Genomic DNA, 11,951 nt, shown 5'->3' with positions numbered 1-11,951 from the left:
TTAAAAAAAAAACTAAAAATACAACACTAAACCTAATCAAGAGGCCGCCATCTTCTTGTTGAACTCTCCACCGCTGGCAAACTTGAGCGTCATGCCTCCTCCTCCGCCTTTTCATCCCGCCTCTTCCGCTGTCTGTTCGTCCAGCCTCCTCCACCTCGTGAAGCTTCTTCTCCGTCCTCCTCCATCAAGCTTCTCTGCTTCCTCCAACTTTCTTTACCAAGACAAAAACAAAACGAAATCAAAACTCAGAGAGAGGGAGAGAGGGAGAGAGAGAGAGATGTAAACGTGACAGTGCCTGGAGAGAGAGAGATCCAACACGGGAGAGAGAGAGAGAGATCCAGTGGTGGCTCTCACCTTCTCTACCGCTCAGTGGAGTTAAGTTGCAGAGTTATTGAAATCGGAGGCGCTAGGGATACTGAACAGGCTCGAATTTCTGCGTCTCGCGTTCGATGATGAGAAGGTAGAAGACGAAGACGAGACGTGAAAACCCTGGGCAAGATCAGTTCATAAGAGCAGGGTTCAAGATGGGCCGTGACAAAACAAATAAAAAAACAACACATAAGCCGGAGCCCAAACCGAATAAGGGAAAAAAAAAACAAAAAAACGTAACCAATTAAGCGCCGACACGTGGCGACATGTGCCCACCCCTAAAAAACGGACGTGGCTGCAGGAAGTGAGAAAAAACCCCGTTTATTATTATAGATCTCTTTGATCATCTTCGTCATAACAATCAGTATTAGTGAAAGTCTACTTAAAGATCTGAATTAATCAAAGCGAATATAGGTATCCTTGGTTTTAAAAGATAAAAATACGTAAAGATTATCAAGACATTATTCTAACAAACCATATTTTTTTAAGGAGTTATTATCATCGTCGATTTATTTAATCTTAGAAACCAAACCACACAATAAAAAGTTAAATAATAATGCCACTGATATTAATGAGTCGCATTTTTTGGCGATGCAACAATAAATTTGACAAGCGACTTGGTACCTCCCAAAGTAGATGGGAAGATAAGCACAACCCCTTTCGCGACAGACCCAACCCAACATGAATTGAATTCAAACTTGTCCTCGAACACTAAACTCACATCAAGCAGTACTCCAACATCTGTCTCCTCTAAATGGTCACCACAATCGCAATCGCCAATCGCTTCATCTCTCGAGTGTATCTCTACCTTCATACCATGACGCTCAGTAGTATTATTTTCGCCACCGCTTTGTTCCTTGAGGAACAAGAATACATCCTCAGCAGCTTTAACAGATTTTTTCATGCAAGCTAGTGGCGTTTTCGAGCATGTTTTGGCCCGGATTACAAGGGGTCCACCGCGGTCAAGAACCGAGACTGGCCTAGGAAGTTCATTGATGAATTTATCTCTTTTGACTGGTGGGAGGTAGAAGATTGGTTTGAGTGTGGTCTGAGAATGAGCCAAAGAGCTTTGGATTTTAGCCCATTTTTTCAAGAAATCTGTCTCAATGAGGAGATCAGCTATTAGGATGCTGCAGCTTATCCCAATGGAGTATCCACCACTCTCAAAATTAGTCACCTATTAAGATATATAAATACCAAAAACAACCTCAACCACATTTAAAAGTTGAAAAAATGAAAACAATATCAATAGAAATAGCTGATCAAAAAGTGTTAAGATATAATATATAGCTCTAATATAATTGTTATATCTATATATATACAAGAGAAATTCTTGGGTTCACCCCCTACGGTGAACCTCTAAATTTACCAACCAATAGTGTTTGAGTATTTGATATTTAATATCTTTTAAAAAAGGAAACAAGATTGAATTTCCAAATAAGATTATATTTTTAAAATAAAACAATAAAAATACATAAAAATAGTTACAAAAAATAAATAAATAAATATTGTTAAACCGCAAAATACTAAATCCTATACCCTAAATCCTAAACTCCAAACCCTAAATTATAAACCTTAAATTTTGGATAAACCGTAAACCATTGGAAATTTTTAAACCCTAAATCATACATTAAAAACTAAATCTTAATAACATTAAACCCTAAACCCTAATCACTAAACCCTGAACCCTTGGATAAACCCTGAACCTTGGATAAATCATAAAAAATATTTAAAATTAAACTTTACAGTTTATGATTTATCCAAGGGTTCAGAGTTTACCCAAGAGTTTAGGGTTTAGTGATTAGGATTCAGGGTTTAGTGTTATTGAAATTTAGTTTGTAATGTATGATTTAGGGTTTAAGATTTTCCAACGGTTTAGAGTTTATCCAAAGTTTAAGGTTTAACGTTTAGGGTTTAGGATTTAGGGTATATGGTTTAGTATTTTGCTGAAGACTTAATAATATTAATTAATTTATTTTTTGTAACTATTTTTATGTATTTTTATTATTTTATTTTAAAAATATAATCTAATTTTGATATTCAATTTTATTTCTTTTTTTTAAAAGATATCAAATATCAAATACTCAAACACTATTGGATGGTGAACCTAGAGGTTCATCCTAGGGGGTGAACCCAAGAATTTCTCTATATATAATATAACTCTACTACACTTGTAAAGTTATATTATACTATTTTTTTTCTGAATACTCAGTTTACTTACTATGTTATTTTGACCATTATCTTATGAATAGTTTTACTGTTGATTAGTTACCTGAACATAGAACAATGGAGAGAACTGAGGATCAACTTCATCAATGTCTCTCCAGAAGACAGTCTCTGCTTCAGCTCTGTTTTTGTCTCTCTTCACCATTTCAAAAAACTCCGGCAAACTTGCCGGAAACCTAGCCTCTACCAGCCTAGCGCCACTATCGTTGGTCACCACCTCCAGACCATCTTCCTCTCCCTTCGTCGTCCTCCTCCGCCGCAGTCTACCACAAAGCAACGGCTGCTCGGTCAAGGCTCTCCCTAACGACTCCTTTATCCAACCGGCGACTAACCACCCTCTCTCGCCACTATCACCTGCTTGTTTGTAGTACGTAACTATGTTTAGTGTTCGCCGGAATATTCCTGCTCCGACGGGATCTTCGACTGATATGGAACGGACTTCACGTTGTTGCGTCACTTCCACCGGCATGACGCTCTGTACTCCGGCGATCATCGACTTGTGGATTATTGTTTTCATTTTAGCTCTTATTTGTGAAGTTGGCATTAGTTAGTCCTCTTCTATATATAGGAACATAAAAAATTATGTATTATATAAAGCCAAATTAACTTTGTAATTAATTGATTGAAAACTATAAGAGATGTTCTTTAATTTCATAAAAGAAAACCAACGGTAATATGTAGATACATATCCAATCTGAGCCGACCTGCTTTTAATTGAAACTATTTTACAAATCTTCTTTATCCATTTTCTTTTTTCTCAGTTGCGTAAAATGTAAGTATGGAGTTTTAATGAGCATTTGACCTTTGTCCAAGATTTGCAGTTGGATGCGGAAAGGTAGCAAGTATTAAACCGTAATGGTTGTAAACTTTGCAGTTAATGACTGGACCTCTGTTATTAGCAGTCTAGCATGTGTGAATATTCAATACGGAGTTGAAACTACATACATAACATTAATACGTTAGTATGCGTATGTACTACCGCCAACTTTTTCTGTTAAAGAGTATATAGTATTGTAAAACACCTTAGTTGAGGTTGAGGATCTCTGTGAGAAGTTCTCAAAATATAATAAAATGATAAATAATAGTGTTGAGTATCTTAAAATATAGTTTTAGATATGATTAAGTACTGATGTATACTTAAGCGTTATGATTAGGTGTTGTTAACTAAAAAGAAATATCATACAGTCTCTATTGTATCATAATGCTTTAAGTAGACAGTAGATACTTCTACAAAAAGAAAGTGTTCAGCGTCCAGCCTTCCACCTACTTTTTGTATTATTGTGAGACTGCCCAGCTAAAATTCGAACCAAGTGAATTGAACCCATGATTTCCGTATGTAGACTGTAATCTTTTAATCTACTTTCGAAGCTTTGGATACTCACAATAAATGCCAGCCATTAGCAACAAACTTTTTAGGTCCTCCAGCACGTACATTGTTAGCCATTGCTTGTAAATTTATTAAGTTACTAGTGGTTTGTCCGCGTTTCGTGCGGGCTGTTCGGTTTAAAATTTATGATTTTGTTGGATAATTTTCATTGTCAATAGATATAGAGCTTTTAATATGGTTGTATTTTATGTGTTTGGCATGCTAGTGTAAAGTTTTATGTAATGTGTGTATCGTAAATATAGTGGGTGTAACATAGTAAATGTTTTGGCTTAGGGTTGTCTTTAAGGTCATAGAGAGGGGATTGATGAAAGAAGGGGAAATGTTACTATGAATTTGTGGAAAATACTAAGCAAAAACTTTGATATTTCCCAATAGTGAAATAGTATTTGGCTATGATATTTGCCAATTTTTAATATTCTGTATAGTATAAAGATGTTGAGAACTTGTAGCCTAATGTTGTTTGTAAACAATATGGCTCAGGGGAGGTTTGTTTTGGTGAATTTTTTCTTGCACGTGTTTGTGTATTGTTTTTTCATATTTTTTCTATAAAATTTCCGATGATATTTGAAATTTTGTTAAAATTGCAAATTAAATCTTTGAGGAATATACTTTAATAATATTTGAAAGAAAGAGAGGAGCTAGTGTCTTAAATGCAAGTACAGAGAGGTGCTAGTGTGGCAATGGCTAACATGGCCATTGATAAGGATAATGTCAAAATTATATATACTTATTAGGTTTTTAAGGTCAAATATGGTGCTTTTATTCCATTATCGATTGCCACCTCTGAACTTAGGTTGTTTTGTAAAGAGATACAAATGGCTTATATATGTGCTAAGCTAGTGTGATGGTTAGAGTTTTCATGTTGTGGTCCAATAATTGAGTTCTTCCACTGTAGTGTTGGAAGTTGGTGGGCTGAGATTATATGATAGGCTATTGATTAAGGATGTTGGAATGAATTTGTTGATTATATGTTTAATAAGTGTTTCTAGTCAGTTATGATTTGAACTTTTTATTATTGTAATGAACTGGGATGGTAGGAGCTGGTGTTGAAGTTGAAACCCTTAAAAATATTTTTTTTTTTAAATCGTAGTTGCAGGACATGAGTTTTTAGAACTGAACTCTTTAGATGCTTTCTGATAATTGGTTTTCATGCTTCCCTTTCTGCTGGTTGAGGAATGTTTCAAGTGAGCTTCTTCGGGGAGATTTGAATGTTGTTATGTTATTGTTTTGGAATTATTTATTCATTTGAGGAAAATTTGGTGGGGCATTTTTTTTGTTATATGAGTTGATCTAACCGAGATGATGATGTTGTAGGTCAGATTTCAAGTGGATTTGTGGATTTTGAAGTTTTTGTTGACTTTGTAATAATTTACAGGCTGATGTGGGGAAACTTTGGTTGGTTTCAGCAAAAAAAAAAACTTTGGTTAGTTTCCGTTCATGTTCAGCCTCTGTGTTAATTTAAAATTTGTTAATCATATCAATTTATGAATATACGGTGAGGGTGGGGTGTGTCTGATTTTTCCAGTGGTGGTGTCATCGGTTTTTATTAGATCATTGTCAGTGAATGTGAAGTTGTCGAGCTATGTGTAAACCGTAATACCATATGGCCATACGCAGAAGTTTAAATTTAATTTGCTATGAGGACAGTGTATTTATGATAACATAACTAATTGTTTGTTTATTTTTGTAGTCAAAGATTCGTAAAAACATTTGAAAAATGTTAAGAAATTTGTAAGTGTTTTTGTAGTTACAGATTAACATTTATATGAAATTTCTAGATATATATATATATATATATATATATATATCTGTCCATTTAAATAGTAATCTTTTTTGTTTTCATCATAGGTAAAGCTTTGTAAATAATAAATATACTTCTTGTATTTAATAAAAGTGTCACTGGAAATTTTTTCATGCATTAAGAAATCACTTAAAATTCTATTTTATTCTTTGTTCACACACTAAAGTTTTTGCTTTTTAATTAATTCACTAACAAAATGAAGTTAAAAATGAAAATTTATTTAAAATTCCGCATTGAAAATACTAAACGACACGAAAATAAAATTCTAAATGACATTTTTTTTAAGAAACAGATGAAGTATGTTTTCTAAGTGAAGATTACAAACAAAATTAATTAGTTTTCTATCGGAGTGGTATACATTTAACTAAAAAAAAAAAACTATCCAATCACATTTAAGTACAGAATTTATTAACATTAATGGTTTTAAAAATAGTATTAACGTTAAAGTGACAAAAATTTCAGTTACGTGTTCTCTAAGGCACATCTTCAATATCCCACAACATACCCATCTACATTATTTTATAAATTATTCTTTAAGACGTTGGATTTCTTCAGCCAAAGCCAAATGGATTGTATCATGACAATAATAAGCAACCTGCAAGAATCCTATTTCCACCAAAGCCATCATACATTAGATAGCAACTTGCAAAAAATCTATTTCGAATAAAACCCATATCATATATACATACAACTACCACATCCAAACATAACTTAAAGTTTTTCCAAAGTTCCATGTGGTTAAAGTGTCTTCTGAATGTTGGATATCTTGATATTGATTTGGGCATCCTTGAAGCCTTTGAAACAAAACCGAACATAGGTTAAAGCGAAACGACATTCATTTACATGTGAAGTTTTTATTATATGCTTACCTGCAAGCTTAGTTGTGAAGCTCAGCTTTTCTTAGTTCCTGTCAAATGAAGAGAATTAGAGCTTTTAAGTCTCTCTTAATCTCCAAACAGCAATACCAACTTTCCAAGATACTCTTCTTCTTCAGATAGGTTTGCTGCTTCAGCCTGGTATTTAATGATAAGAAACGAATTCGAAAACCAATCAAAGATGGTCTTTTAGGAAGATTATTTGTAGTTATCTCCCTTACACTGTCATCTACATGAAAACGCACAGCATGTATGATTCAGAGAATCTCTAAAGATACGGTTCGTGTAACCATATTGCAAGGTACTGAGCAACAAACCGGTGGAACTGGATTTGATATAGTGTAGAAGCTCGTCAAGAAGGGAATAAGCGGGTAAGGTAATGATGACGACTTGACTGCCTTTGTTATACTTGGCTTCTTTGATGTTGTTTGAGTATATAATACCTTTCATTACCATAATCTCTTTGCTGTCTATATTCCACAAAATGAGCATCGAGCTACAAAAACCATTAAAAGATTTCAGACAATTAGTAACAAATAAATAGTCAAGATACACAATATTAGAGAGACTCTCTAGAACAGTCGAGATTTCAGGTCAATCATTGGGCCCTTGTTTGATCATTTTCTTGATGGACTTGTCTTGAAAGACCACCAGAAAACGCCGAAGTACCACCTTCTACTTTGTTTCGAAAAGTTGGCCTTTAAACTCCCTATTGCTCATATCAATTAAACGATTTAAAAACTGCAGCATACCTGAACGCCTTTGTGACCATCATGTATCTAATATACCGACGAAGTGACCAAACTTTGAGGGTAGAGACGTTGGAGTCCACTGGCGAGGACGGTAGAATATGTATACGATGGCGTATGCTGCGGCTATTTGGCAGAGCACCCGAGCTGCAAATCCTTTTTTCTTATCCAAGGAACCAGTGTAGTATTTCACTAAATATGCTGCGGCTATTTGGCAGAGCACCCGAGCTGCAAATCCTTTTTTCTTATCCAAGGAACCAGTGTAGTATTTCACTAAAAAGTTTAGGCTTCAGTATATAGAGCGTTTAACGTAAAACTCAATATTTTCGTAGGGAACACATAGATTTTGAGAAAAATTCAAAAAATATAACAATTTTGCTTTAATGCATAGTTGCCTCATGTAATAATATATGGTGATGGTCAAAGAGGTTTGGAACCATTGTTGTCTGTATTTCTCTAGAAAATAGCGATTTTATAATGGTTAGTCCATTAATTTAGGGATAATATGAAATTTTACTAAATTAATCTTTTAAAAAATTGAACGATATTCATGTACCATGAAAGAGAGTTTAGCATACATTAATACAAATGTAGAATGTGGTTAGAAATTTTAAAACAACACTAAAGATTATATGGTTCAGTATATAAAGCATTTACCAAAATTCAATATTTTTGCAGAGGTTAACACATAGATTTTGAGAAAATTTCAAAAAATATAAAAATATTGTTTTAATGCATAGTTGCATCATACATTAATATAGGATTTTGTTGAAAGAGGTTTAGAGCCTTTGTTGTCTCCGTTTTTCAAGAAAATAACAATTTTGTAGTGGTTATTCCACTGATTTAGATAGTATTATGAAGTTTTACTAATTAATTGATAAAAAAATAGAACGATTCCCATATACCATAAAAGAGAATTAAACATACATTAATTGAAATTTAGAATGAGTTAGAAAATTTAGAACAACAATAAAAAGTATAAGTTTCAGTATATAGAACGTTTAACGTAAAACTCAATATTTTTGTAAACACATAGATTTAGAGAAAAATTCAAAAAATATAATAATATTGTTTTAATGCATAGTTGCCTCATATACTAATATATGATGATTGTCAAAGAGGTTTGAAACCTTTGTTGTCTCCATTTCATTAGAGAATAGCGATTTTATATTGGTTAGTCAACTAATTTAGGGAGTATATGTAATTTTTCTATATTAATTTATATAAAAAAATTGAACGATGCTCATTAACCATGAAAGAGATTTTAACATACATTAATACAAATGTAGAATGTCGTTATAAATTTTAAAACAACACTAAAGATTATAGGCTTCAGTATATAAAGCATTTACCAAAATTTAATATTTTTGTAGGGGGTTACCACATAGATTTTGAGAAAATTTCAAAAAATATGAAAATATTGTTTTAATGCATAGTTGTATCCTGCATTAATATATGATGATGTTGAAAGAGGTTTGGAGCCTTTGTTGTCTCCGTTTTTCAAGAAAATAGCCATTTTATAATGTTATTCCACCGATTTTGGGAGTATTATGAAGTTTTTGTACGTTAATTAATAAAATCCGATTCTCATATACTATGAAAGAGAGTTTAAAATACATTAATAAAAATGTAGAAAATGGTTAGAAATTTTAAAACAACACTAAAAAGTTTAGGCTTCAGTATATAGTGCGTTAACAAATAGATTTTAAGAAAAAATCAAAACATATAACAATATTGCTTTAATGCATAGTTGTCTCATTTACTAATATATGTTCATGGTCAAAGAGGTTTGAAACCTTTGTTGTCTTCATTTCTCTAGAGAATAATGATTTTATAATGGTTGGTCCACTAATTAGGGAATATAAGAAATTTTACTAAATTAATTTATAAGAAATATAACGATGCTTATGTACCATGAAAGATAGTTTATCATACATTAATACAAATTTAGAATGTGGTTAGAAATTTTAAAACAACACTAAAGATTATAGGGTTCAATATATAAAGCATTTACCAAAAATCAATATTTTTGTAAATGTTGTTAACACATAGATTTTGAAAAAATTTCAAAAAATATGACAATATTTTTTTAATGCATAGTTGCATTCGACACAAATATATGATGATGTTGAAAGACGTTTAGAGCCTTGGTTGTGTCCGTTTTTCAAGAAAATAGCGATTTTGTAGTGATTATTCCACTGATTAAGAAGGGATTATGAAGTTTTACTAATTAATAAAAAAATTAGAAGGATTGCCACATGCCATATAGAGAGTTTAACGTAAAAACTCAATATTTTCGTAAGGCTTAACACATAGATTTTGAGAAAATTTCAAAAAATTTGACAATATTGTTTTAATGCATAGTTGCATCCTTCACTAACATATGATGATGTTCAAAGAGGTTTGGAGCCTTTGTTGTCTACGTTGTTCAGGAAAATGGCAATTCTACAATGGTTATTCCACCTATATAGGGATTATTATGAAATTTTACTAAATTAATTGATAAAAAATTAGAAAGATGCTCATGTAACATGTAAGAGAGTTTAAATAACATTGATACAAATTTAGAATGTGATAAAAAAATTTAAAATAACGCTAAATATTATAGTCTTCCATATATAAAGAATTTACCAAAAACTCAATATTTTCGTAGGGGTTGTTAACACATAGATTTTGAGAAAATTTCAAAAATTTTGACGATATTGTTTTAATGCATAGTTTCATCCTTCATTACCATATGATGATGTTCAAAGAGGTTTGTACCCTTTTTTGTCTCCGTTTTTCGAGAAAATGGCGATTGTACAGTGATTATTCCACATATTTAAGGATTATTATGAAAATTTACTAAATTAATTGAAAAAAATTAGAAAGATTCTCACGTACCATGAAAGAGAGTTTAAATAACATTGATAAAAATTTATAATGTGGTTAAAAAATTTAAAATAACGCTAATGATTATAGGCTTCAGTATATAAAACATTAACCAAAAACTCAATATTTTCATAGGGGGGGGGGGTTAACACATAGATTTTGAGAAAATTTCAAATTTTTTGACAATATTGTTTTAATGCATAGCTGCTTCCTTCACTAACATACGATGATGTTCAAAGAGGTTTGAAGCCTTTGTTGTCTTTTTTTCAAGAAAATGGCGATTCTACAGTGGTTATTCCAACTATTTAGGGATTATTATGAAGTTTTACTAAATTAATTGATGAAAAATTAGAAAGATGTCCATGTCACTTGAAAGAGAGTTTAAATAACATTGATGCAAATTTAGAATGTGGTTACAAATTTTAAAATAACGCTAAAGATTATAGGCTTCCGTATATAAAGCATTTATTAAGAACTCAATATTTTCGTAGGGTAAACACATAAAATTTGAGAAAATTTCAAAAAATTTGACAATATTTTTTTAATGCATAGTTGCATCCTTCACTAACATATGATGATGTTCAAAGAGGTTTGGAATCTTTGTTGTCTTCGTTTTTCAAGAAAACGGCGATTCTTCAGTGGTTATTCCACCTATTTAGGGATTATTATGAAGTTTTACTAAATTAATTGATGAAAAATTAGAAAGATGTCCATGTCACTTGAAAGAGAGTTTAAATAACATTGATGCAAATTTAGAATGTGGTTACAAATTTTAAAATAACGCTAAAGATTGTAGGCTGCAGTATACAAAGAATTTACCAAAAACTCAATATTTTCGTAGGGGTAAACACATAGATTTTGAGAAAATTTCAAAAAAATTGAAAATATTGTTTTAATGCATAGTTGCATCCTTCAGTAACATATCATGATGTTCAAAGAGGTTTGGAGCCTTTGTTGTCTCCGTTTTTCAAGAAAATAGCGATTCTACAGTGGTTATTCCACCTATTTAGGGAGTATTACGAAGTTTTACTAAATTAATTGACAAAAAATTAGAAAGATGCCAATGTACCATAAAAGAGAGTTTAAATAAAGTTGATAAAAGTTTAGAATGTGGTTACAAATTTTAAAATAACGCTAAAGATTATAGGCTTCAAGATATAAAGCACTTACCAAAACTTCAATATTTTCGTAGGGGTTAACACATGAGAAAATTTCAAAAAATTTGACAATATTTTTTTAATGCATAGTTGCATCCTTCACTAGTATGATGATGTTCAAAGAGGTTTGGAGCCTTTGTTATCTCCGTTTTTCAAGAAAATAATGATTCTACAATGGTTATTCCACCTATTTAGGGAGTATTATGAAGTTTTACTAAATTAATTGATAAAAAAATTAGAAAAATGTCCATGTACCATGAAAGAGAGTTTAAATAAAATTGATAAAAATTGAGAATGTGGTTACAAATTTTAAAATAACGCTAAATATTATAGGCTTCAATATATAAAGCATTTACCAAAATCTCAATATTTAGGTAGGGACTAACATATAGATTTTGAGAAAATTTCAAAAAATTTGACAATATTGTTTTAATGCATAGCTGCATCCTTTACTAACATATGATGATGTTCAAAGAGGTTTGTAGCCTTTGTTGTCTCCGTTTTTCAAGAAAATTG

At 31.6% G+C, this 11,951-nt stretch overlaps 1 protein-coding gene across 1 annotated transcript; it reads right to left on the bottom strand.

Annotated features, from left to right (window-relative positions):
* Window positions 1–931: 931 nt before the first annotated feature.
* On the bottom strand, window positions 932–3,222 carry LOC106316172. The gene is made up of 2 exons (XM_013754039.1): window positions 2,642–3,222; window positions 932–1,546 (listed from the first exon to the last, which is right to left on the bottom strand). The coding sequence occupies exons 1-2, from the start codon at window positions 3,137–3,139 to the stop codon at window positions 938–940; spliced, it is 1,107 nt and encodes a 368-aa protein (XP_013609493.1). The 5' UTR covers window positions 3,140–3,222; the 3' UTR covers window positions 932–937.
* Window positions 3,223–11,951: the final 8,729 nt, after the last annotated feature.

This window comes from Brassica oleracea, chromosome C9 (genome assembly GCF_000695525.1).
Source record: "Brassica oleracea var. oleracea cultivar TO1000 chromosome C9, BOL, whole genome shotgun sequence".
Classification (NCBI taxonomy): domain Eukaryota; kingdom Viridiplantae; phylum Streptophyta; class Magnoliopsida; order Brassicales; family Brassicaceae; genus Brassica; species Brassica oleracea.
This window is presented reverse-complemented; position numbering and strand designations above follow the sequence as displayed.